The sequence below is a fragment of the Vanessa atalanta genome, chromosome Z (assembly GCF_905147765.1).
Source record: "Vanessa atalanta chromosome Z, ilVanAtal1.2, whole genome shotgun sequence".
NCBI lineage: Eukaryota > Metazoa > Arthropoda > Insecta > Lepidoptera > Nymphalidae > Vanessa > Vanessa atalanta.
The window spans coordinates 5,379,696-5,407,302 of NC_061902.1; the positions used below are offsets into that span (position 1 = coordinate 5,379,696).

At 32.3% G+C, this 27,607-nt stretch overlaps 2 protein-coding genes across 8 annotated transcripts in view; one reads left to right on the forward strand and one right to left on the reverse strand.

The window, feature by feature from the left end:
* The window catches only part of LOC125076097 (sushi, von Willebrand factor type A, EGF and pentraxin domain-containing protein 1), a 56,037-nt gene extending 53,280 nt beyond the window's left edge, over positions 1 to 2,757 (forward strand). Inside the window, exons 17-18 of the mRNA XM_047688049.1 lie at positions 20 to 308; positions 755 to 2,757. Of these exons, the coding sequence (XP_047544005.1) occupies positions 20 to 308; positions 755 to 1,031 (566 nt within the window). The 3' untranslated portion in view covers positions 1,032 to 2,757. The remainder of the gene's footprint in view (positions 1 to 19; positions 309 to 754) is intronic.
* A 3,280-nt stretch (positions 2,758 to 6,037) lies between these two features.
* The window catches only part of LOC125076294 (protein phosphatase 1 regulatory subunit 12A), a 41,645-nt gene continuing 20,075 nt past the window's right edge, over positions 6,038 to 27,607 (reverse strand). The window contains exons 7-20 of one of the 7 annotated variants that reach the window (XM_047688387.1): positions 27,155 to 27,328; positions 26,716 to 26,794; positions 25,999 to 26,163; positions 25,312 to 25,422; positions 23,419 to 23,517; positions 22,695 to 22,923; positions 21,750 to 21,887; positions 19,995 to 20,172; positions 19,727 to 19,869; positions 17,945 to 18,004; positions 10,430 to 10,585; positions 9,049 to 9,132; positions 8,748 to 8,846; positions 6,038 to 7,243 (exon numbers count right to left, since the gene is read on the reverse strand). In XM_047688387.1, coding sequence (XP_047544343.1) covers positions 8,748 to 8,846; positions 9,049 to 9,132; positions 10,430 to 10,585; positions 17,945 to 18,004; positions 19,727 to 19,869; positions 19,995 to 20,172; positions 21,750 to 21,887; positions 22,695 to 22,923; positions 23,419 to 23,517; positions 25,312 to 25,422; positions 25,999 to 26,163; positions 26,716 to 26,794; positions 27,155 to 27,328 — 1,715 coding nt within the window. In that variant the 3' untranslated portion in view covers positions 6,038 to 7,243. Of the gene's footprint in view, positions 7,244 to 8,747; positions 8,847 to 9,048; positions 9,133 to 10,429; positions 10,586 to 17,944; positions 18,005 to 19,726; positions 19,870 to 19,994; positions 20,173 to 21,749; positions 21,888 to 22,694; positions 22,924 to 23,418; positions 23,518 to 25,311; positions 25,423 to 25,998; positions 26,164 to 26,715; positions 26,795 to 27,154; positions 27,341 to 27,607 lie in introns of all 7 variants that reach the window. The other 6 variants (XM_047688386.1, XM_047688391.1, XM_047688389.1 and 3 more) reach the window with 6 other exon arrangements.

Genomic DNA, 27,607 nt, shown 5'->3' on the forward strand with positions numbered 1-27,607 from the left:
ATTTCCATTTTGTTTACAGCTATAGATTGTAAATCACCAGGAACTATCGAAAACGGACGTATTATCATATCGAACACTTCGACTCTATTTGGAAGTTCAATCGAATATCACTGTTTGCCGCAGTACCAGCGCGTTGGACCTTTCCTGCGCAAATGTTTAGATGACGGGAAATGGTCTGGTGAAGATCCTAGATGCGAACTGACAACTAATGAAGCAGCAGAAAGTGGTGCCTTGCCATTGAGCGTCGGCGTCGGCTGTGGTGTAGTTCTATTTTTATTGATGTTGCTAGGAGTTATCTATCTGAGACTGTAAGTTAATTTCTTCATCTTCATTATAGATTAAATTAGATTTAAAAATATTATAAAATGTCATATATTAGTATATTTGTCCACCGTGCATCCGATGTGATATGCCATTGGTAACCGCTGTAATGTTAGTTTTACTGATGAACAGATGTCTGAATACTGATTTTCGTATTTCTAACTTGGTGTGCTCGCCTACATTCCATAAGAATTCATCTCCAAATTTTTTTCCCGTTAGACCTACCAGTTAAAAACTTTCTAAGATCGAAAAGTACAGTACAGGATGTAAAATATGCATACATATCTTTACTATCATACTTTATAACGTATCGTACTTTACTTGCTTACTTGTATCCTGATTTTTAAAATATTTTAAAGCGACAGAAAACTGTACGCTATGGTAGCAATTTCATTACATTTTTATTAATGTCTAACGTCAACTTTATTTATAGCCGTAAGGCGACACCAGTCAAGAACACAGAAAACATCGAAGGCGCTGAGCGAAAAGAAGATCAAAATGCAGCTGTTATGAGCTACGCTACACTTCACGACACAAACGGAAGACATATTTACGATCACGTGACTGACAACCTTTATGATTCCCCATACAGTGAGAGTCTTGCAGAAAATGCAGCGTACGGAAGACGAAGTGACACAGATTCCGCGTACGAACCTGAGCCGACCGGACCCAGTGCAGTGGTCACTATTAATGGGGTCGCAGTTCGTTGATAGGCAGAAATTCAACTGCTTCGTAGTGTTTAATTGTAAAGAAAAATTTGAAGATTAGGCTTTAAGGTAGTGATCTATGAACTATTAATAAATCAGTGCTATATTGATTGTACAAGATTCTTTTCCTAAAACTGGGTAACCAATATGAATTTTTTAAAATGAAGGCAAAAGGACAGTTTTAGACTGTTGACTCGTCAAAAACGTCACCTAGTCGTTTTAGGTACCTTTAATAACTGATTATCAACTTAAACGCTAATTCAACTGCCAAAATGTTACCTCCCATTATTTTAACATGAAACTTTTACCTGAACAGCCAGAATGGTTACCAATGTTTTACGAAAATTACCAGCCTAAGCGCACTTTAGTTGCAAAACCACAGTGCATGGATACAGCAATAACTTTATAAACAGTGCATTATGTAGCATTTACGAAATACCTTTAGAAGAAGGATTATTGTTACAATAGTGAATTCATAGCTACTATACTAAAAAGACGTTTTTAAAATAAGTTTAAATGGAATGAACAATATTTTAGAATCGAATAAGTTGAAAATTAAATGTTATTCCATTAGTAACGATAGAATCTAAAGTGCGTTTAGACCTGAAGTTAGACGTAGCTTGAAATTCGATTAAAAGTTTTTTAATTATTCCAAACGTATGTGTTCAAAGTGATCACCAACCCTTACTAGGTATTTAACCAAAGATGTAAAAAGAGTTGGAAATTGTATGAGGTATATTAATATTTATGCTAGATTATGATTGCTGTATAGTATTCAGTTTTTCTTAAGTTTTGCTTTGAGCTTTGACGCCGCACCGGTTGCATCGAATTGCGAAGACTCAAGTCGGCTCAAGAGGGAAAAGTGGGTTTGTTTTTATTTTCATAATAAATACCTATAATATTAATAGTACCTGTATTTTTTAACTTTTTATTTATAGTCGTGAAGGTGATAAACCACATCGATGACTATTTTTTTATTAATTTTGAAGCATTTTATTTATAACTAAATCATTTTATTATAAAATTATGTAACGTGGTCTATTTTAAAAGTATACTACAAGATTGTCTCCATCTCCTGATGTCGCACTTTTATCCCACAGGGGCGATTGGAGGCGCTGTCCTATTTTAATTAGTCTTAATTATCGTCGAAAGTAAAAATATTTAGAATTTAAAACATATTGTGTAAAAATAAAATGGAGTTAAATTCTTTCGAATGAAATAACACGTAAAAAATAATTCATTTTCAAAATAGTATCGTATGCGGTCTCGACGCCAAGGTAACGATTTAAAAAATGTATTCGCTAAACGAAAATATAATGTTAATTTATCGAGGGTGAAATAAAAGACGAAATTACATTCGAAAATTTTATTTATTGTTAGCAAGTATGGTTAAGTTTTGGAGAACCAGTGAGACACAATACTTAAGATCTCTTTTCAATTTTTGTAACACAAATAATTAAATGTAGTTTGGAAAACAAATTGTTTCGCCCTTTGCCTCTCACTAGCCTCACTTAAAAACCAATACTCATTGAAAACGAAACTTTATCATTTTCAATCTAATGGATTTTTAAATACATTTAATCAAGTACACGTTTTAATAAAAATAAATATTATAATAACGTATCAGTTGTTTCTAATGTTGAATACTTTTAAGTACAAGTACTGATATTCATAGTCGAAATTTTCATTATAATATTGGTCACGATTTATTATGAACTAAAAAATAAGAGCATTCATTCATAATAAATACATATATATATATATATTTAACATTAGACAATAACTACAGAGTAAAATAAGACTTTTAATTAAAAATGCATTGCTTTTGAAAATCTAACTCGAATAATATCTGTAATTGCTTGAATAATTTAAATATAATGTAACTTCAAAGAAATATATAATACATAAATACTTAATACACGATTTATATTTAAATTAATATTTAATAATTATAGTTTTTATACAATTTACGCCTAACGATTATACATTCAATATTTAGGAGACGACCAAGAAGTACCGTACATGCCTTATTTATTTATTATTTATACAGTAATAGGCAGACAAGACAAGGTACCTTTTCCTACTCAATTTGAAAAAGATTAATCTAAAAAAACAGTTGAAGTAAGGAGGAAAATAATGTTCGACAATGCAAATGCATATAATTTTCAATAATAATATAACTAAAGTGAAATTTCGACCACTGGGCGAACACTAAAATCGTCATTAAAACGTCATTTAGTCCGCAGTTTTCCTTGTTTTATTTTTACCATTATTTTGTAACGATTGTGATTTTTAATGTAAGTGGATTGAGTCGACTGCGGTTACAAAGGATATTAATTTGTTATATTTTTGTAAAAATAGTTATTGATAAATATTTTACTGTATCCCATATTATGCTTAAGATAATCTGTTTTGACATGTTCGTTTAATAAAGGTATTTGATATAATATTGTTTTACTTCTAAATATAATGATCGTAACTGATTTATTATTGTAATTTTAACCGCCTCTCCACGGGACTGGTGGCGCGAACGGTGCGGGCGGTGCAATGGGCGAAGCGATAACTTTCGCGGCGCGGATTTGAAGCAACGAGCAGCTTCCCCCTACCTCTTCAATGCATGTTTATTAAATATACGAGATCTACCTAAATATCACTCACGCTCGCGCTGATTTTTGTCGTACTTTAATAACATTTTATTTTGTTTGTTACAAGAATTGTAAAATTTCTAGTGATATTTGTTTTTACGCCGCTTACGTCATCGACGCCGGGTGCACAGTTATTGTGACCAGATTGAAAATAAATAATGTCTATTTGATCTTTAAAATGTACATTTCAAAAATCAAACAAACACTTTAAATGGAAAAAATACTAGTAGTAAAAACGATAAACTAAATATTAAAAAAACACGACTCTTTATTTTTTACATTAACTCCTATTAAAATAAACCCATATCCATTTTCTACGGTTTTGGTAGATGAATAACATCGATCCATATTAGTAAAAAAAATATCCATATTGAATTTGACTACAAATTATTGTAATTATGTTAATCATTGCTTGAATACTTATTGCAAGTGATATTTATTTTTGTTAAAATAATTCGATTCGAATAAAGGTAATGATATGCATATTTAATTTATATGAAAGACAAACGAACAGTCATAACTAATAAATACAATATAACAATCATTGTCGACAACAATACGACAATAATTTGTCGTATTAACAAGCATATTTCATGAATCAAACGTTACATAAAGTGACAAAGTCTTATATATACCTTATAGATTACAAATTGTCAATTTATAATATGCTTCTTTTAATAAGAAGAAAACCAAATGATATCAACTCTACAGAATAGGACAGGTAGCATATATCGTCATGTGGTTGAAAAAAGTACTATGCAAAAGATATTATTTAATCTGTATTGGTAAAGTAGTACAATTTTGTATGTATGTTTTAATGTGTACGATGTATTAGCGAAATTTTACCTAAATTTAGGCATAAGGGAATTGTTGTTACACGAACTTAGAAATGAAATTATATAAAATCTTGTATCCTATGTATTGTATGAATGTATGAGTTAACCGATAAATTAGGGATAAATAATACAGGTGATATTAAATTTTAATGATATGTGTAATGCAAAAAAGACCATCTAAAGCTTAAATTTAATTAAAAGCATGAATTTTTATGTATATGCTACTATTTTTGGACCGTCATATTAATAACACGATCAATAGCTTATCCAATAATCTTAGATGTCAATTTTTCAGGTGGCAATACCTGTGATACGCGAAATGTTGCCAGTTAAAAGAAAAATGTATGTCATAATATCTGTGAGTAGAAATAATGCACATTGTTATATATTAATTGAACTGAAACTAGCTTTATATTAAAGTCAATTATATTATTTCTCATTTCAAGAAATAACGAATGTAATGAAGATTATTCTTGTCAGTTGCGTCTTACTATTAATTTGACTATGTATTTAGGTTTAATATAAATATTTATTCAAGTGCTATTTTTGATTTTACACACTTAACAAAAAATAATCACGTATTTAAACGACACTATGTTTGTATAACAACGTCAGTATGACGCGAGGAACTTAATCAATGAACACTTTTTCATTCATAGCGGAAGATTAATCTACAATCAAACTTTGCTCAACTAACAATTCTATATGGGCTCGCTACATATTTTATAATTTCAATCAATTTTTTTGTCGTCAAGTGTAAAATACAGTATATAAGAGACCTGGTTGCCGAAACATTTAATTTACCGAATATTAATATGGAAGCCCACTTACTAATAAATAAAGCAAATCGTCTACAATTATCAAGATAAGGACAGAGCCCAGTATAAGGAGCTCCCGTTCTGTAGAACACAAAACTTAAGGCACTTACGGAAATGCCACACGAGCGCAATCGTTTATAATTAAATACACGCTCGATATATTATAAATATATATAAATAATAATAACAGGAAACAAAAATAAAAACAGAAAAATAAATCAATGAACATATTTATTTTGTTTAACTTTTACCTCTGGAAATAAATAAAAACTTTAATGAACAAAAATTTAAGGATTATAAAAAGGAGTATTGAATTTTGTAAAAAAAATAGTTTACAAAAAACAATTTCATTTTTGACGCAATAATTTTCGATTTTTAAATTTCGTTCAGTATTTGTAATATTTAAGGAAATTTAAAAATCTGAATGTACACAACAGCTTGAAACATTCCTAAATTTATAACGAAGCTACAGAACTTACTGTCGTATAACACGTTACGACTCGTCCTCCCCGGAACCGCCAATGCGTCACGCGACGATCCCCCATCGAATACGTTACACAATTATTCGATATATCGATAAAAATAATTAATTCACATCTGTAACATTTATTTGTTAATCCGAATAAATTATTTTAAATATAAAAGCTCAATAACATTCATCGTTACGTGTTTATAAAAATTTATTACATTACATAGAATTTTTTTAATACAATACAATACAATAAAGTGCTAGTTACGCTAAACCGACAGACAAAAATGTTGACCAAACTTGCATATATTAATAATAAACAATACCCCACACGGATAAATTACGTAAAATATATGAAAAAATGATTATATTTCTTCTATATAAGAACAAAACTACAAATTGCATTCAAAGTTTAGTAAAAGTCGATATATCACATTTCCAATTATTTCATTACTATTGCTTATAAAACCAACTATACATGTAATTTTATGTATAAATATATATTTAATTCGAGATACATATAACTAAATAATAATATAATGACGGGCGACAGGCCCTCTATAAAAGTTTCACTGCTAACCTACTTTACACTTACGTCGTTTAGGAATATATCAAATATCAACACAAAGTCTACCTCGGGAACAACTTGATTTTAAACATCATACATTCATTTGTTGAAGTCGCAGACACCGTTTCAGTATTAAAACGTTACATAATTCACTTCATCTTTAAGTACTGGCTGCCATTTTGAAATTAGTAAGACTACTTATAGGCTAGTAGCCCCATTTTTATTTTGAGTTTCGGCTGTAGAAATCATAAAAAGTTTAATTCTGTACGAAGCAGTATAACATTTTACTGTATTGTTAAATCGTCCATGCCCTCTGCTGTCCTTCCTAGGCCGAGCTCCTTCGCGAATTCAGAGTATTAAGTTTGCAGTGTTATCTTATCTGGTACATCTAATATTCAGATCCATATAACAGTCAAAAAAATTCAATTTTTAGTCCATAAAAATATTATCTTATGAACGTCGTCGATTTTCAAATTACAACATAATGGATAAAAATATATTTCGAATGGTCTACTTGCAAACCAATGCTGAGAGTACGCGAATAATACATAAGAAAATCTTCGTGTTAATTGGAAGGAGAGCATTGTTCGTCTGGCTCTGAACCGCATACAAATACACTCAAGACAAGTGTCTATAAAATATTTATTTCAGCCAAAATATTCGCAGTGATTTGACTACATCTCACGATCAAGGTTCCCAAAGGTTATATACAAACTATTATAGTTTTTAGGAAAGTGTATGTGTGAACCGCTACTACTACAACACAGGCCTCGGGGCCTCAGCGTCCAACCCTCACTTAGACAGTTTGCTGATCACTCTAATCAAGGCTCCGTTTTCATCCTTCAATCTCTGATTCTCAATTTGCAGCGCTTGCTGGAACTGAAAAATTAATTCACATTATTATATAAAGGAAATTAAGAATCAAAACATGTTTGACTTGACATTAAATACTAGAAACTTTAAATAAGGCAGGAATAAACAGTCGAAATAAAAGATTAATTATTTATCAGCCAAAATATTTTTTTTGTATATACTAAATTCAGATATCGAAAATTAATAGTTGGATTAAAAATGGGATTTCAAGTCAATTAAATTAATGGAGTTATGAACTACATAAAAGGTAAAGAGCAAACGTTTATCAAATCAATCGAATAAATGGACGGAAGAACCAAACTTTAAAAAGAAAGACAATATTTACAAAGTATATTGCGGTGGTATTAGAGTGTATGCCTACGAGTATTCGTCTCAATACTGATACGAGACAAATGGGGGGAGGAGATGGACGACAAGACTAATCGGCGATACAGATCCTCAGAAACATATTTTACACACAAGGATGACATCGTTCGCTATGTACTTATCGTATAAATATACCTAAACCCGTAGACACAACTTTAATTGTGACTTAGATTTTAATATTGATATATGTTAGGCAAAACTAAGAATAACACAATTATATTTGTGAATTAATTTAACTCTAAAGCTGTAAGGCAATACTTAACGCCCTACTCCCCTCTCAGACTAACAAAGCGTCATTAGCAACTGATACAGTGTAATATTGTGCTAACACTTTTTGGCGACGATACAACCGCTCTATGGCTTCGAAATGACAAATGTGAAGTGTTACGTGTTCCTTTCTTGTGGGTGGGACACACATGCAACACGATTAAAACAACACCTTACGTACAACAACTAACTCGAATGTTATCACAAGTGATTCTTTCATATGTACTTATATACTGAATTCAAATTCAGTGTCCACAAAATTATATTGATATTATAATTCAGAGAGTTTTTTTTTTTGTTTTTTTTGTTTATAATTACAAATTGAACTGAGTATTGTAATTGTAAATATATATTTTAATTATAAATACAAAGAATGATATCAATATATTTATCTAACGGTTACGTAATAGATACTTGCAGCTGACTAAATCTACTGCAGTGTAAAAACGTCATCGGGTACAAGAGAACGGGCAGTGGTACGGCAACGCCAAACAAAGCTTCGTGTTTAGTAGTCGTACCTTGTTAGATACGTATCAAGACATGCTCGCCATAGCACACGGTTAATATATTACAATGGCGTGGATCGTGCCGTGGATCGTGGCGTGTGTGTACACTGAGTGGCGCAGTCGGAAGACGAACTCGTCTAAATTCGAGATAAATGCTCATCTAATCGTTACGAGGACACTCTTTATGTATGTAGATTAGTAAATGCAATCGATTTCCAACATTACATACGTACTACGTTTGAACTATGGTAATATCGCTATATTGATTATTTATATATACAATATACATATATAATTTAATTGTGTATGTTCATAGAAGATCCCGACTACGCCGCTAAGTGCCAACACCGAGCGAATGCCCACACATTTACCTATTTGGCGGCAGAGTTGGTCAATTTGCTGACGACCCGCGTTAGGGCACGATTCTCGGCTCTCAACCTTTCGTTCTCGGCTTTTAGTTTTTGCAATTGCTACAAAACGAACACGAACATTATAACTCGTCACGTCACTGAGGCGGCGACACTATCGCCATCTTGAGGTCCGCCGTTTACAACTAAACACACCAGAAGCTGTCAAATCGTATGGTTATTACAAATCGAACTTTCGTCTTGGATTCTTTGTATAGTGTCGTGTTTGTGTTTTACTTTATAGAACTGTTATCACAAGACTTACCTTCAACTCCTCTTCCATTTCCGACAGTTTTCTTTCCATGGCTCTTTTTTCTCGTTTCTCGATTTCAGAAAGCGAATTTTGATTCTGAAAAGAATGATACAGTTGAAGAATGATACGAGATATGCCTCTAGTGTACCGTGTTTCCGGGTTACTCTGTCCATATTCCTCTCAAATGGCATACAAAGCCTAGCATGTAAACCAACCAACCTTTGTGTAAAGGTATAAGCGCATTCATATTTTTTTATATATTATATTTTGAGCAAAGGATTTATAAGGATTAATTTTTATGTTCGATACTTTTTCACAAAGAAAATTCCCCGAAAAAATGGAGTCAAACTAGTACTTTTATATTTAAGATACTAAAATACCTGTATGGAAAAATATGAAATAATCATACAGGATCTTAAACGTGTCTAATAACTAATTATCTCGATTCAACTGTCAAAATGCTCGCGAACGAACAAGTTTTAGCGTCTAAATCATTATAATTTATACAGAACCACGTGAACATGAATACATATGTCTTTGCCTAGTTTACGACGTTCCCTAACAGTTTGGATCAAAGCTGTCCTCTAGTGGCGAAGTAACCCGCAAGCACAGTATTTCATATTCAAAAAGATACTTCGAACAAAACATTAAAATCGCAAAGCTTGCTACAACGACAATAACATCGAAATTCGTAAATAACAAATTACTTTCTACGTTTAGATATTATAATACCATACATAAATACAACATTCGCCGCTGCAAAATTTCCATCCCATGCATTTATGATTTGTCATAATACATAACAAAGTATTTAAATGTTATTTAATTAAACACATTCATTATAAACTGACGAGCATTCGTATCAAAACAGATTTGATGGATAGATAAACAAACACAGTTCGAAATGGTCTAAGCCCGAGCCAATCTGTCAAACGACATCTGCGTACGTAATTAGTGGCTGTGTTGTGGGCGGGGATTAGTCAAGCGCTTTTAAATAGGGACACGTATGTACGGAGATGCTGGCTGCAAGATTCACGGTCGTGGTCCACGAGCCAAACATGTACACTGTACATAAGTCCAGCCATTCGGAGATACATATTAATTATGTTACAACAATATTCCTATTGAACAAAACCAAGTAATTATGTTGAATTGATTTTGTTTGAGAAAATAGCAAAGGTAAAAAGGAAGTTTCTTATTGAAAGATGTGAACGCTAAGCTAGTACACGCTTCAGAAGTAACTTTTCGATAAGATAATAATAATAGAGAAAATTTAAGAATAAAAAAGCATTCGAAATGATCAAACAATACAATAACTACAAAATTCACACGATGAAACATTCGCCATTATTTAAACGGTAGCGATGTATACTTATGGTTTTTATATTCGTACCACTTGTGAGAGCCTCGTGATCGTCGCCCGAGCGTCGCGCAACTGCTGCTCCGAAGTCGAGAGTAGTGCGCGCAGACGCCGCACTTCAATTTGCGACGCTTCGTAAAGGGCTTTGTAGTCGCGTTCTTCACCATCCTCAGTCCGTTCGCTACCAGACTGAAAACCACAAAGATATAAAAAATAGCTTTAGATTTATTATATTATAAACCGTGCCTGCTCTGTATTAAACACTAAAACCTTCTCGCTTCGCACTTATACATAATCTAGTATAAGTTTTATGGTCGTGTACGTGTAGGTATATGAATGTTTTGTAGTTATTTTTTAGTTAGGAAACACAAAACAGCTCTATACTTATAAATATAAATAAAATTTTAAGCCTTTGGTAGAGAAGTTTCCTCAATAAAAACAATATTCTTGGTATTTATTTACGACATTAAATTTGTTCCAGGCCATGTTGTTTTCCAGAAGATTATTAATACGTTACTTATAAGAAAAAGTTACTGCGTCACACGCAAATAAAAAATATTCATAAATTTTAAACTCATTTATCTCTATACGTGTATATATCGTAACCTCCGTAAAAAGTAATTTTGACCAGCAATCATAATATTATAAGGCTAATCTAAAAAAACTTCAACCTTTGAAAATATTACAGATAAACAATTTTAAATACAAACTTTTAAGCACAAAATCTCAACAAAAATCTTTTAATTCTTTCATCTCATATTCATGTTTTCATTCAATCAATCAATTCATTTATTTAAAATATATTCGTTCCTGTTAAGTTAAGGAGACGATCCCCAAAAATAGGAGATCTATTTCGTGTTTAAATATGGTATGGTGTTGCCTCCTTTATCAATATAAAAAAATCAATAATAGCGTCACTATTTCAGGTGCCTATAATAACGTAAAGCTGATGGTTCTGCTCTTAAACTCTCATGAGTTTGAAGATTTACTGTCTCAAGTGCGGAACCAGAGTGCCCCTGTGCATGTGCGTACACGTGTAGAACACGATATTTCTACGCAGTTGCACATGAGGACATATAAATATATAAGTTAGCATCATGTTTAAAAAAAGAAACCATTTTTTAAGGTGCGAAGACGAGGGAACAGCATTTAAGTCGATAATTGAATAATAATGATAAACTGATTGTAAAATAAAACTAATTGATTTAAATGGAAAACGGAATGCATCATGATGCTTGATGACACGTGAGTTTCCTTACAGTACCACGTGATGCTAACTTGTCTTACTCGAAATCAAAAATATATATAACAATTAATTAAACTAATCATCACTATTATCAATGTATGACCGTAACAAAGATAATATTAATTACTTTTTTATTCATTCAGTAATTAAGGTACAACAAATTGGCTAGCACCTCAAAACATCACATCTCATCTTAGTCTGTATTTATATTAATTTTGTTATGTATGTTATATGATAGTATTAAAAAAAACATACACAATAACCATCTGAAGCAACTGAATTAAGACTCAAGGAGCGGGAATTGAGTCCTGACACAGAGTCAAGATCGGTGAGTGACCGCGATCGCTCTTTGTTGAGGTCACTCCTGCTCAATGATCGCGATTTCCTTTCTGGCCTCACTGGTGGTATGCTGGGTACTTCTGCTTGTGCTGGTACCTCTACGGGCGTTTCGGCCGCGACTTTAACTGGCAATAACGGCACCGGTTTGGGTTTAAAGTTCTTTTGGCTCGCTAACAACTTTTTATCTAATTTTTTTAACACAGGCGTCATCAAATTCAATGATCCCAATGATGCTCCACTTAAATATACACCTCCATATCCTGAACTCGTACCGCCGTATATGCTTAAATTCGAGGGTCGACCTAAGCCAACCGTATAAGGGTTGTAGTTTCTGTATGAGCCAGAACCATACGAATTCGAATAATTGTTCGAATACGGATTGTACTGTCCGCCAATCATCGAGCTGAGCATGCTCGGTGATGACCCATAGTGCGAGGTGAGACTGCGCGGTCGCGACGAGTATCTGTCCTGCTTCCGACTCATCTTCGTTCACATGTCAATCGCACATTTAAATACGAAAAAAACGAGTGATCGTAGCGCGATTTCAAAACACACTGACTGTTTTCCAAGACTTATAAATCTACACGATGTGAAAATATTGTTAACTCCCACACAAAACAGTGGTTCATAGATAGTGCGAGCGAGACGCCCGTGACGTACTAAAGAGATCAGACGAGAGGGCTATATTCAAGTGAACACGTGAGAAAGTCATCACCTGTAAATATAACAAAGCCGCTGTCGTCAACAAGCTAAGCGCGAATACAAGTCCTAATCTCGATTATAATATGACATAACATAAATATAAAAACATTTCTATAATTAACTACCACTGTGTCGATCAGTAATAGTTTCCCTCAGCACCAGCATGGGAAACGAAGGTCATACTTTGTCGTTAATGCGTGCGCCCGCCCCGCTCGTGCAGGTACGCATGCGCTAAAAATAAACGGCAGCGCTTTGCGCAGATAAACTTCATAAATCACATCAAACATAAATAATAATCACAAGTATAGTCATCCGATCTCCTTATACGAAACTCAAACTAAGAAAACTTTTGAAGACCAAAATAATTATTTATTTTATTTTTAAATAATAACGACAAAAAATAAATGCAACATATAATTAATAATTGTTAAATATACATAAAACATTGATCACAAAGACCTCTATCCACACTAAAATAAAATTCTATTTTCAAGTTTACGGAGCTCTGGTTTAGAATTCCGTTGACCCAAATACTAACTTAGCTCTTAATGTGGCTGACTGGAATTTTCAACGATGCATTCGAAATCCACAGAAATAGTTGTGAAACGATCTTACAAAAGACTTTATTTTTGTACAGACTGCGAAACATCGATTAAAAAGACAGTTAAATGAAAATAGGTTAAATTTTAGTTCCACTAGAGAGTTCATTATCACTTTTAATCATTTTCATCTTGTGTCATATTAATGTACGACATTGATTCGTGAAAATATATATATTTAATTTATTGCTTCTGCTTCGAAAGCATTATATAATTACTTATGTATCTGTTCGTGTGTATATAGTACTTACGATTGTTTTTTTTTTATAAATTTAGCAAATTTCGCGCTAACGAAATGGAAGTTCACAAATTCAATGCAAAATAAATTTACAGTATTGAAAACTAAAATGTGTATCATGTGCTACTATATCTTTATACTTAGGACTCGACACTGCTTGAAAATACGTTCTGTTCAAATTCAAATGTAACACAGTTATTTTACTTGAATATTTATTGAAATTTGAATAGCAGAAAACAATACCTAAATCATATTCTACTAACATCTTATAAAACTGATATGACACACACAGTATACAGTAGTACATCACAGTTCTCGTGGGCGACACGGAAACTAGCTTTCATCGCGTAGACTAAAAAACTTTACGACAGAACATAATAAAACACTTCCGCTAAAGCAGAATCAAGTAATAAAAGATACATTTTTAATGAAAAATTATATCGAATCAAATCTAAATATTCTTTATTCGAGTATGCTCATAAAAGCACTTTTGAATCGTCATGTTGTAGTGAATTAAATTTAAAGATACCACCGGTGCGGAAAGTAGATTATACCAAGAACACATCAGGGAATCAATCTTTTAGGCATACTTGATCTGATATCACAAATTACTTAAGAAAAATAATTATCATATTAAATATCAAAATCAGGTGAAACATTTAAATAACTGTAGTAAAATCGAAAACCCAAAAAAAATATTACCTTACAACTGTTACCTTCGATAATGTTTATATTTTACATACGTATACACTCGTATCTGTTAAATTTATATCGTCTTAGTTGTATCACAAACATGCCTCAAGTACTAACTTATACGGTTTAATTTAGGTATTTTGAGCGAGAGTTCGTATATAAATTATATAAAACTCTTCATTTACTGGATTGTCGTGCTAAGTATTATATTTTAATAATGTAATCTAAAACGAACGATCTATTTCTTGTATAAAATAATTTTAACAAATCGCTGACATCTCTTTAAGAACATACAATCTTTACATTGTTATCAGGTATAATCAATATTAACTGTACTTCGATAATTATCATATTGTTTATGCATTGTTAGTGAAGAAATAAGGTTGCGGTTGGCGGTCAAGGAATATACATATCAAGGAGAACGAAAGATATAAATACATTTTGACATGGATTCAATTAAGACCACTTGACTTGAAAGATGCTTAGTCATTAATATATCTCTTTATCATCGAAAATAAAAACAAAACTGTTTTCTAGGACTTTTCCATTTGGACCAACATTTTCAGACAAATATATCTTAAAAAAAAATCAAGAAAAAATTCGCATGACGTATTATTTTTTTAAGACTTCAAAATGCGCCACCTAATAGATCTAAAAGATTACATCTCAGTGTCTTTAATAACACGTGCAGCCATCTGTTTTGCGGTAGAATAATTGTGTGTTGTACCCAGAAAGACCTGCATCAAACTCCTACCACAGATAAAAATAAAAGTATGTTTAGCTCCATGTATCTATCTATATATTAAATGCAGCTCCTTTGTTCGCACGTCGGTGCAACGACACCAATAAATATTGCTATTATAATTTATCACCACCGAGAGTTACAAAACATATTCGTCAAATTGTCTCTGTCGATAAATCACTTTTTATTTATTACTTCGACGATTATTTTATTGTTCCCACTGTCTGTAAAAAGTCGACATGTGAGCTGTAATATTTTATTATGTTAATGAACTTTTTTATATAAAAAAAAAACTATAATTATTTTTAATTTAAATAGGATTAAGATTTTGCAGAAGAACTAACTAACTAATAATTAATTTTCGTGCCACTTTAATATATATATATCCAAATATAATATTCCACGCAATCTATCTCGTTATCATAATAATATATTATAAATGAAGATATAAAAATACATTTTTTGGTAGTTACCTGTAAGTAGATAGTACTTTGACATATATTATATGCTGTAATAAATATTTATTTACATATTTTATAAATAACATAAACATGCTATAATTCCGGTAAGTTATTAGAAGAGGTTTAATTTAAAATAATAACGGTCTTCAAAGATTCAATAAGTTAGAATAACAAAATGTTTTTCTCGCAAACGCGAGTAGATGTACACCAGAACACCGACTGAGTTTAAATTTGAGCTAAATATACAATCTAGTTTTAGAACATTGTTATTACGATGGAACATTAACTCATAATACATTAACCGTGTTAATATTATCGAATTTCGACGGGTTCGACGTGTGCGTGGCACACTTTATACATCGCCTATGCTGTTACTCGTACAGAGGAACACACGTGTGCAGAAACAATGAGACTCGATGTGTCAAAGAGGAGTACAACACAACGACAACCGCGTCCGTATTCATGAGACATTTATAAAACTCCGAGACGACTGGATTCAATCCAATTTGTCGATTACGACACAGCATTCGTTTTGATATATTTATTAAACGCAGTTTTTGTACAAGTAGTCTAAATAATTAATCTTGTGTTTAGTGTATTTTGCATGAATTTCTATCAAGAATTCTTCATTCTATAAAATAGGAGATAATAAACCAATATAAATGAATATATAAACTACGTATTCCCGAAATGGGTTCTGAGCTGTTTATCTATCGAGAGTGATCAGTTAATTGTAAACTTGATACATCATCGGTGTATATATTATATTATTTATATTTAAAATAATTTAACACAGATATATGATCGCATCGCAGCTTGCTTCCAAACAATATAAATTTATCTGAGAGTATAAATGTTTGTCCCTTTTAGTTTATCTATTACAGTGGCAGAAAAATGGTGTATCCCTAATGTATATTGGTCAAACGTGTTCGTCGTGGCCAGTGTAACGGCCGAAAATACCCCGCTCTTTTGTTTGCTTACGTCAATGCGGCAATCACTACTCGTGGCTAAATTGGTGCATACGTAATATTTTGCTTCCAGGAACATACATTTCTTTTGAATTATAAAAATAAATCATCGCATTACTATTTTTTTGGCTTATATGTGCAAAACACACCAAATGAAATAAATGATAATTATATATAAAAAAAATATATATTAATTAAATTTTGATATTTGACTGGCAACACTATCGAGGATGATGATAATGTCTTCATGATCAAGATCAATTGCGCAAATACAACTACCCTTTTTATTCCTCCTCTTTCATAATCTGACGGGTTAACATTCCGCGCCGAATAGAGTTCAGTCACAGAATCTACGGATTTGGGTGCGTTCAGAGTGCAAGTCTTAACCTCCTACTACTGATTCGCAACTTGGGCTGCCATTGAGAACTTCTTGTCAGAAAAACTCAATAACTTTCATTAATTCGACGGATATCAAAATCAAAACTTCACAATCTTTAGCCATCGAACTAAACCCGACAATAAATAAAACGACGACGTAGTTTTGATGTCTGTTATTAAATAGTTTCCACATTTTGATGTCGTCCAAATATCTTAAGTAATTCTAATGTCATTTTACTATAAAAATATTAAGAACAATTAATTTGTTTATAAAGGCATATGAACATTTTCATCTTCTTACAAAACAAAATACAATATCTTGTTATATAAAGCTTTCGAAACATTAAAGTGACAGACACATGGGCACCTAAATTTATTGTAATGTTATTTTGAAAGCGCTTTTTCTTAACGATATGTTCTGCAATCAACTGTATTACTCATTTCAAGACGCTAATTTATAACTACAAGAGTAATCGATTATTACGACTTTGAATTAAACTCTTGAGAATATTCAATTTTTTTATGTTGTATTAGGTGTTTTGTTTGAGAAGAATATTAAACATTTTTTGTGTCACGTGTAATTTTGTAAATAAAAATGTACATTTTATTTGAATTTATTTATAATTCTTTGCAGACAAAATGTTTGAAAATTGTATTAGGCTTTAATTTATCGATTTTCGTGTGGACCCTGATTATGGCAATATATATATTTATATATACGAGGAATATAACATCTTACTTCCCAGGGTTGGTGGCGCGTTGGCGATGTAAGGGGTGGTTAATATTTCTTAAAATGCTATTGTCTATAGACAATGGACCACTTACCATCAGGTGGCCCATTTGCCAGTCCCCTGATATATTTTAAATTAAAAATTAGAGTTCATATTGGTCAAATAGAATCAACTTCGTTTGATATTATTCGAAATTTACGTACACATATTATTAGTATTTGCATAATTTTAGTACTCTAACATCTGCGTTTGATCCGAATTATATTAATAACGTTTTCGTGAGTGCCGAAACAGAAATGCTTATAATTAACATAACAAGATGATTTTATTACTTATATCAAAGATAATCAACGTTGACGTTTATATCCAAGTGGAGTGATTCATTTATTTTTAAGACGAACTTCGTAGAACGTGACGATATCCGAATTTGATTTATATGTTTAGCACTCACCTGAACGTTTTCTGAGTCCCCGTCACCTTCACCGCCCCCGCCGCGGTCGTTGACAATATCCTAAAAGTATTATTGTATCATTAGCAGCTGACCCAAGCTAATGGAACATGAGAAACTACAATACAAAATGTTATTAATAAATATGTTGAAATAACCTCAATATATGTATAAATACTACAATGTAATTTTATTTTATGAATTATTCAATGATAATCTTACTTAGATCAGACTAGTGTCAAATCTGTTGGATATTAATTGGTAGAGAAATAATCAAACCACATTATTTAACGTCAGTAAATTACTTAAACCTCCTCCTCGTGGAGGTTTTCAGTTTATTCTACCAGACTGCTATAAAAAAATCTGATATGTTAAATCAGTGGTGTTTCCAGGGTCATCGGCCATCTCGGGCCTTTAATTCCGTATTGAAACACATGATAGTCATACAATTATAACATAAGTCCGATAATTCGAAACTAATTTCGCCACATCCATCCCATATAGCCAAAATTTTCGAGTTCATACGACATCACAACCCACGCACATATGAGTCACAGTTATTTTCCCGAAACTATGTAAGGAAACTTGACAATTATGATACAGATCCTTCTAGGGCACAATACAAGTATATCGAGACTATGACGCATTGAATATTTAATCTAAATAGATTAACTACATAGTTCATTGTTGACGGATTTAAAAAAAAAATAATAATATAAAAAGTAAATATAACAAAAACTACGAAAAAAATTTGAATAATTATATTTATGAAAATTTGACAAGGGAAATACTAAGAGAACGATAGCTTAATACCATAGAGAGTTAACCATAACCATAGAGTATTATTTTTTTTATGATAAAGGCGGGTAAATGAGCAAATGGGCCCATTTGCTCATTTACCCGCCTTTATGATGGTAGATGGTTACATCAACAGCACCCGTAAACGTTGTAAGAAATATTAACCATTCCATGTCATCATCACAGTCACTTGTGACTCACTCACCCAACAAAATGAAACACAACAATACTGAGTACTACTGTTTGGCGGTAGAATATCTGATTCGTGGTTTGTATCTACCCACAGGGGCTTGCACAGAGTAGTATTCTAGTCTTAACAAAAACCGATCGAAATATTGACTACAACGAATATTAAAATTATGAACGGCTTATATTAAATACTTATACAATATAACTGGCAATGAAACGCACTTGATTCAGTTGTAACATTGCTGTAGTATATGTAATTTGTTCTTTTATGATATAGAAATTTCTCAGTCACTGTCAAATGTCAAAATCAAAAATAACTGGTAAAATACTCGAAGAAATGTGAATGAAAACATGTCAGCCACACACGTATAGGGCAAGAAAATTAATAAATTTAAGCATTTCTACATTTGCTAAAATATATTATTTTTTTTTAGTCTATCTTATATTTATTTAAAATGATAAAATAATATATACATTTAAAGTATTTAACTCATCTGCATAACGCTACTTATTGTTTACAATAAGTACGTTGAATTCATATTGAGAAAACTCTAAATGAATATACATTAATTTTAAAGTATCGTCATATGTGATGGCTTGCTAGTCATCATTTGGCTATTTAGTCAGATAAACTTTTGTTGCAAAGATTGGTAATTTATCAAAAAGTATTATCTACGACATAAATTAAATAAGGAATTATTTTAACTTCCATAAAAGTTGTATAAAAATATTCGCTCTTTTATTCGTATACAGAATGTATTAATTCGTTTAATTTACTTAAGAATTTTAATAACTCACGTCCATATCAACATGGCCGACTCCAGTGGAACGTCGCTTCGGTCTTCGCCTGCGCTGGATCACGTTGAGCGCTGCCTGCGTGCTCGCTGGCGATGACGATGACTTACTCTCTGAACTGCTTTCGCGTTCCTTCTCTTCCTCTCCTGAATAAAAAATGCACTGTCAAGCCCTGTATATACTTCAAAAATAAGTATATAAGAATATGTAGATTTTTTTTTTCTTTAGTAAATAATGAAAACTAGAAAACTAAAGAGATATCCCTCCATACCAGCCCGACTCTCTTCTTTAGTTGGCGAGTTTGTGTTGGAGTTGGTAGTTGTCGTGGTGGTGGTGGTAGTGCCGACAGTGAAGGCTGTCGGCGGACGACGCAGTGGCAACGTGACCGTCGCCTCCGCAGCGGGTGCCGTCGTTCGCGGTGACGACCGTCCGGCATCCTCCAGCTCGAACTGTTACAATAATCGTACATCGTTTAATTATAAGAATTATATTATCAATTAAATAACTTTTCCAATATATTGTATCAGTTGCATTTGAAAATAAGAATAAACGGGCTCAAGTGCTGGCGAGCATTCTTGTGGTTTTTTTTTTTTAACCAGTCTATGAAAACCAAACAAATCAAAACAAGGCTACACTTTGCCGCATCAAATAATCAGCTCAGTAGTCATTTTAACATTCCGTTACGATTTCATAATTTATTTGCATTGCACATAACATTTTTAAGCAACATATCCGTTATTCACCGTTTTATCTGGAGAACTACGAGAGGAAGACAATTCTATTTACCACACACATATAAAGCACATATACATACAATTAATGCACTCACTGACATGCTACGATCATGAATAAATGTGTTATCAATGTTCAAGGCACGGATTTATAGACAAACTGACGAAGGATTTATAAAAAATATTAGTAATTACGTGTTAAGAATGAACGATAACGTCGAAGGACGATTACATAAATGGTTTTAAAAATAGACTCAGAGTATTTTTTTTCTTAATAAAACGATATTAATACGAAATATTTAATCTCTAAAACCATTTTTGCAAATAATACAGATTATGCTTAAATGAAATAACGCCGAATTAAAAACAAAAAACTAACGATTCATGCTGGATCGACAAACAATAAAATTATATATAATGTAAATGAAAGTACAAAATACGTAGATACGCTTAACCACTTAGCATAAACAAAATACGTTTCGAATGTTGAATTATAACCGATATTAACATTTACTATACGTGTAAGTGTTCTCTCGGGGATTTTGAATATTTGTCTAAAATATATATTTGCTATGATTCGACATTCAAAACTTTTTTGCTCATAGTATAAAACAAAAAAAAAAAAACAAATGGAGCGAGCGGAACACGAACTGCGAAGATGAGAATAAACAAAAGCGAATACAAAATCGAAAGGAATCACAAGCTCCCAGTGGTTTGTGTAGTAATTAACAAAAAAAAAATGATTAAATTAATATAAATTTTGCGTCGACACGTCATTACGGTGATAGGGGGAATTTCCATTTCATTGTATTCGATTTTGTTGCTTCACTGTAATGTTCATCGCGCTCCTATTGGCTTTTGTTTTATAGTCTGAGGTTTTGTAAATGATGTAACACCGAGAGCCGAACGTGGACAACATCAATTTTGTAATGCCCTGTATCATTTTCACACCATGCGCGAGTTCCGAATGATTTAGGACCCGTGTGGCGGAAACACGACTATCAATTTCGTCACAAATTTCATTTCAAATTTATACGTTTAAATGTATTTAACAAAATTATTTCATTAAAATCTTAATGAAATTGTATGTTTTATGAATCTGTTATTAATTTTAATTCAATTGAATATATATTTCAAATAAACACAAATGTAATTTGAATTTACCGAATTGTTATATTAATATCATTACTTTTCTGATCTGGCAACATCGTCGTCAACATTATGAATCTGTGGTTCGTATATAAGAGAACAGCAATTGATAGTCGTGTATGATCGTATCGTGGGGCCTATAAGACCTTATTAGTGGGGTCGAGCCGCAGCCGCCACGAAGGGCGTCGCTCACTGATGGCCGCGATGGTAGCGGTCGCTGTCGCGGTCGCGCACGCCAGCGCTAACGTCACCGCGACGTCCCCGCCGCCCACAGCGCTGCGAGCCTACGATACCCATACCGTAAAACGACGCGAAACATTACAATTGCCTCGGCATAATCATCATAAAATTAAATAAAACCCATTGATAAATTCGATAATAAATTAAAACATAAAATTATACTTGAATTATTCTTAAAAAAAGTATTTATATAAATGTGTAGTGTATGTTATGTAGTTTTTTTATAACATGTATTATTGACGTGGCAGTGGTACAGTGATGTACGTATTATTATCACACATGAACAAATATGGGCCAATAGAGTTGAATAAAAACTACCCTCAAACGGTCCGTACAAAACATAATCTATTTTAATACTTGTCGTTGTTGGATGCTTTTGGACCGCATTTTGCACAAATATGAATATATAAAATTACAAATATTGAAATTGTGCAAGATAATGATCTTCTGGCGGTCCAGTCTCACAGTATAACCGTTGGAGAGTAGCGAACTACATGGATAAAGTTACTGTATAACTCAAACGCAATCTATGTACAGGTGTCGAGTATACTTAGACAAATCAAACATATCAGTACTTTATGTTTTGGGCAACCATTTTAGTTCACTGGTTTAGTTTGTATATGATAACATGAGACAAGCAAAACATGAAATTCGATGTCTTAGTTTGATCTGCTAAACTTCACCAATTCCTAAATGAAATAATTCAGTAAAAACTTATGTACATTGTTACTTATTATTTACAAAAAAAAAAAGATGCAAATAATATTTTTCTGTTCATCACCTATATTTTAAGTCGAACCCAATAATTTATACTTCACCCCTTCAAAGGATAAACAACACAAAATACATACTGCAGTGGTATCCGTATTTACAGATGTAATATCCTCCGTCTTCTTAATGCTGGCAGGCGAGGGCGACTCTGTCGTTCCGTTGCCTGCCTTCTTCTTAACTAACTGCTCAGCCGATTTAATCTCGTCGAGGGTCACCCCTTGCGTCGAACGTCGCGTTTCGCGAACCCGTTTCGCGTGGGCTTTCCTCTGTGTCTCGCTCTCCTCATCTCGCACCGGAGGCACAAACGACCTACAATCGCATTATTCTATCACAGACTCGCCACATACAATAGACGGGATAAATACACAAAAGCGAGTTTCATCTACGGTTATCAAAGTGTTCTACAGTATAATAAAAAAAAACATGCAAAAACATAATATAAATGTATATCATTATGTAAATATTATAAACAAAATGTATATTTGTTTTGTCACATTCATGCACAATAAATAATAATATTCTATAATCCGCAAATAAATCTTTCGAGCAGACTAAAGGACGAAGCGCTATAAAATATAAAATCCACACACAAACTTGTTTATTTGGACAAGAGAATATTAAGTTCACGTATATACTGTGAACTAATTCCCACTCATCGAGTAACTACACGCTATTTTACAATCAAATCAAGGATTTATATCTTTATATAATTAACGGTACAAAAGTTATACTATTAATATTTTATAACGGTAAGGGATCCCTTGTCCAAATAAAAATCTAATCAAGCTACAAGATCGTTGGTACTTGAAGAAATTCTTGAATATGTTTCCAGGCGACAGTTTGGTGGGCGTTGTTGAGCTCGGTGTTGAATTGCTACTGTTCGACTCTACGCTCTCCGAGGAGCTGTCGTATACACAACCACTAATTAATAATAAACACACCAAGATCGCTAAGTGTAACTGCTACGTTAACGCATTATATTATAATATTCAATGTATTTACGCCGTAAATAGAAGCGTTCACAAGTCAATGACACGCTTTATAATATAGTGAGGTAGTCAATTTAAATTATTGTTTTTAATATTTGATATATTCTGCCAGCCCATTCCACGATTATTAAGATTAATTAAGACAATTACAGCGATTGCAACAGTTTTATTGCTCAAGAATTTCTATTCCTTCTGTATGACTTCATTAATGCTGACTTAGATCAAGATAAACCATTTTTTATTTCTATTTTAAAATTAAAATAATAATACCCTGTCAATTTAATAAGGGCGTATTATTAAATAGTCTTTATACTACGTACTATATCTTCAATTTGTGTATGTACGTGTAACTGAACTCACTCATCTCAATATATTATTAAGCGTGTACTTTACCTACAAATACCCTTCACCAAAAATATTTATCAAACTTTATAACAAAATAATATATAAGTACATTGTATTATAAGAGTCGATTGTAAGAAAATAAGTTATCCGTTGTCAGAATTATTATTCTCCTTAATAATTTACGTTTAGGAAAAAAAATTACAAAACATGTTAAAATGTCAAAAGTTCTTCAGACAGAGTTGACGTACCATTAAAAAAATCAACCCTTAATATTTGAATAAAAATTTTCCATATTCCAATATACGATATATTGGAACAGGAAACATGTTTTAATTCAATAAATGAAAGTGGTTTAATATAATATTGATCTTTCATCAAAGAGTTGAAGAGAATGATGTTTAGTGAAATTTATCTAGTCACTGTAACGAGTTTTATTTTTGAGACATCGCTATCTCAGAGCAACAGTAGGACACATACAAAACATGCTCAACTCAGATATCTCACTGTTTAGCTGAAATATATTGGAAAAACAATGGAGTGTTTGTTACACCAGGGTATCTTTTCTATTATGTTTACTATTAGAGTTATCGGAAAATCCACTATTGCACTGAAATCTTCATTTACACAATATACCATCATAACCTTAAAACACAAAATAGTAGATATCTCACTGTTGCTCTTAGATAGCAATATTAACATTAGCAGTGCAGTAGTATAACAAATTCGTCATTAAAAAAAACACCTGTAATCGATTTCAATGGCAGGAAGAGTTAACATAAATAAATAATTTGACCTTGAATTGAAATGACTTTTTTTATGATATAGTTCGGCGGACCGGCAAATGAGCTGATAGTAAGCGGTCAGCACTGCCCATAGTGCTTATATCCCCATTGCGCCACCCACTTTGGGATCTAAGATGTTATATCCCTTGTGCCTGTAGTTACACTGGCTCACTCACCCTTCAAACCGGAACACATCAATACTAAGTATTGCTGTTTGGCTTTGGAATATATGGTGTGTGGTTAGTAATGTTTTTGGCCAAGATATCAAAAATAATCTATAAAATTAAATTATTCAATTCGTTAAAATTGCATTTTGTAAGAAGTAAAATATTCTAACGTATAGTGTAGCATAGTTAATAGCGAATCAGTAATATGTAAACCTAAGATTCGTTTATCTTAACTCTTACTGTCTTTGAATTATAGCAAAAAACTTCCCGAAAAAAACAAAAGATATATAAATATAAAAGTTTTACAATATATATTAATTACTGCAATATTCATGTTAACACGTCATTCGGTACTTAATTTAATAGTAACTATACAAATATTATTGTTTGTATTACAGATAAAAAATGATGTACCTTCTAATAGTTTGCGTTGTTGTCGAGTTTGTCGTGTTTGCTGTGGGGCTGGTGGTCGATGGAATGTTCCACGTATTAGCATCCCTTTCCCTTCTTTCAGATGAACTGATCCTACACATAAAGAATAAAAACCTTAGTGACACGTGATTAAACAATTTTTCATTAGGTATCAAACAAATTCTATTAATATGTGTCATAGCTGCAACACTGCTGGCTAAAATCTATTGATTATCATCATCAAGGACAAAGTATATTAGGATATAGATAATAAATGAAGAGTTTTATTAAGAAAATTAAAATTGATGGGTTAAAATGTGCATTCGCATTGGTTTCCAATTTGGATAATGTAAAATTAATCTATTTAAAATTTAAACAAACCCTATGTATACGCTTATGCAAAAAATAAAATAAAACCAAATAATATTTTCTAGCGGAAATAATAAAATAAATTGTGCGTCTATGGCATGGCTGAATATGTGGATGGATATGCAAATCAAAATATGCAAACATTCTTGCAATTTTATAAATTTAGTGACATACATGACTTATACGCAAGTTACTTTTGCCAGTTGGGCCGTAGAATTAAATTATCACATATTATTTATGTTTTAACGTTTGGACCGCGACTCGTAAAGTTTTTCAATATTAACCAAATCCGAAACCAACGTAAACGTAATGTCGCAGCACCTGGTCTGAACATCTTCGTTAGTACTCTCTGTCGCATTGTTAGTAGCCTCCTGATTTTTTTTTCTTAGCTCGATTGAAGCCAACGTCGACTGCGGCAGCGGCGGTATAGAAGGACACGACGAAGCCTTTATACGCGCCGTCACGTCGCGGTATCGCTGATAGAAACTGTTCACAGACACACACAAGCATGCTACTGAACTTATGTACAGACACATAGAAATGTCAACGTGACGTGCTGAAGAGAGTGAATGATTGTATGCGATCTTAGTGTTATGGCTTACTTGTATGTTATGATTTGTACGTAGTTAAATTATTGATATGCGACTAAGATATGGAAAATATTCATTTGTTTTTTTGCCAAACGCCTCAGTGGCCAAGTCGATTTAAGTGGAGGCCAACCATTTATTACATGATTTAAATTTTATTCACTAAAATATTCTTATTATGAAGTCTATGAGGTATCTTTCATCCGATGAAATAATAAACAGCACCTCAAGATAAAAATTTTGCTTAGTTCAAGCAGTTATTCACAAACTCATAATGAAAATTATAAATCCCTTAGCTCAAGAAGACTGAAAACTAAACTGAAAGTAAACAATCAAGCATTGAATGACTGTGATTTAGATGAAATTTTAGTACACAAAAAAGATCTAGATCCTTTGAGAGATGAAGAAAAAACAGAAGCATAATTTTGGCAAAATATACAAATAAACTCACGTCTTGTCATTTTCAAAGCTGTGAGTCCTCCTCAGTATTGTATCATTGTCCACATTATTGTTAGCAGGTTTATTGTCACCTGCAACATAATATTTAAAAAAAGTACATCTTTATCTAATACATCTCATGAATAATAAATACTATTATTTTTTATATACCGACAGCAATAAAAACTGAAGTAAAAAAAATTATGTTATAGTAATTTGTTACTATTTAATCGACAAGTAGCATATTATTTCAATTAAATTAAATTAACTAAAAATAACAAAAATAAAACAGGACCAGCTTTAAAGTTGTTTTTCACGCAACACAAACTTTTCACAGACTAATAATTGTTTTTTTTTTTTAATCTTTTACATACATATTGTTTGTAAATATATTATCTATCCATTTAAACATGATTGAATATATGAATTTCATAAACAGTTATTTTACTTACGAGTATTATCTTGTTGTCTGTTCCGGAAAGAGGCAGATCTTCTCCAAGAAGGCGCTTCGTCCATAGATGCATTATCAGTAACAGGTTCTGTAGCCTCAGGGGATGGCGCACGACCTTTGGGTGGCTTGCCGTCTGAGATTTTAGGGATAATCTCTGGTGCAGCGGGCGGTTTCTCTGTCAATATACCTATATTATACTTATATGTAAGAAACAGATACGTAACATACTAACATACTATGAACTTATTAAAAAGCCAATTTTTAAATATTAACTGCCTTATTGTTTGGTTCGAATTCCATGTTGGACTATTTAAACACTGTTGGTTTTTCGACAGGAAATTTTCGCTAAAGACTAAGGAGCGTCACGTTCCTGTGACTCGGGAAACACCTGAAGCCATTAATTCTGTTAATAATTCTCTTAATATTCTTCTTAAATAATTCTGTCTTCCATCCC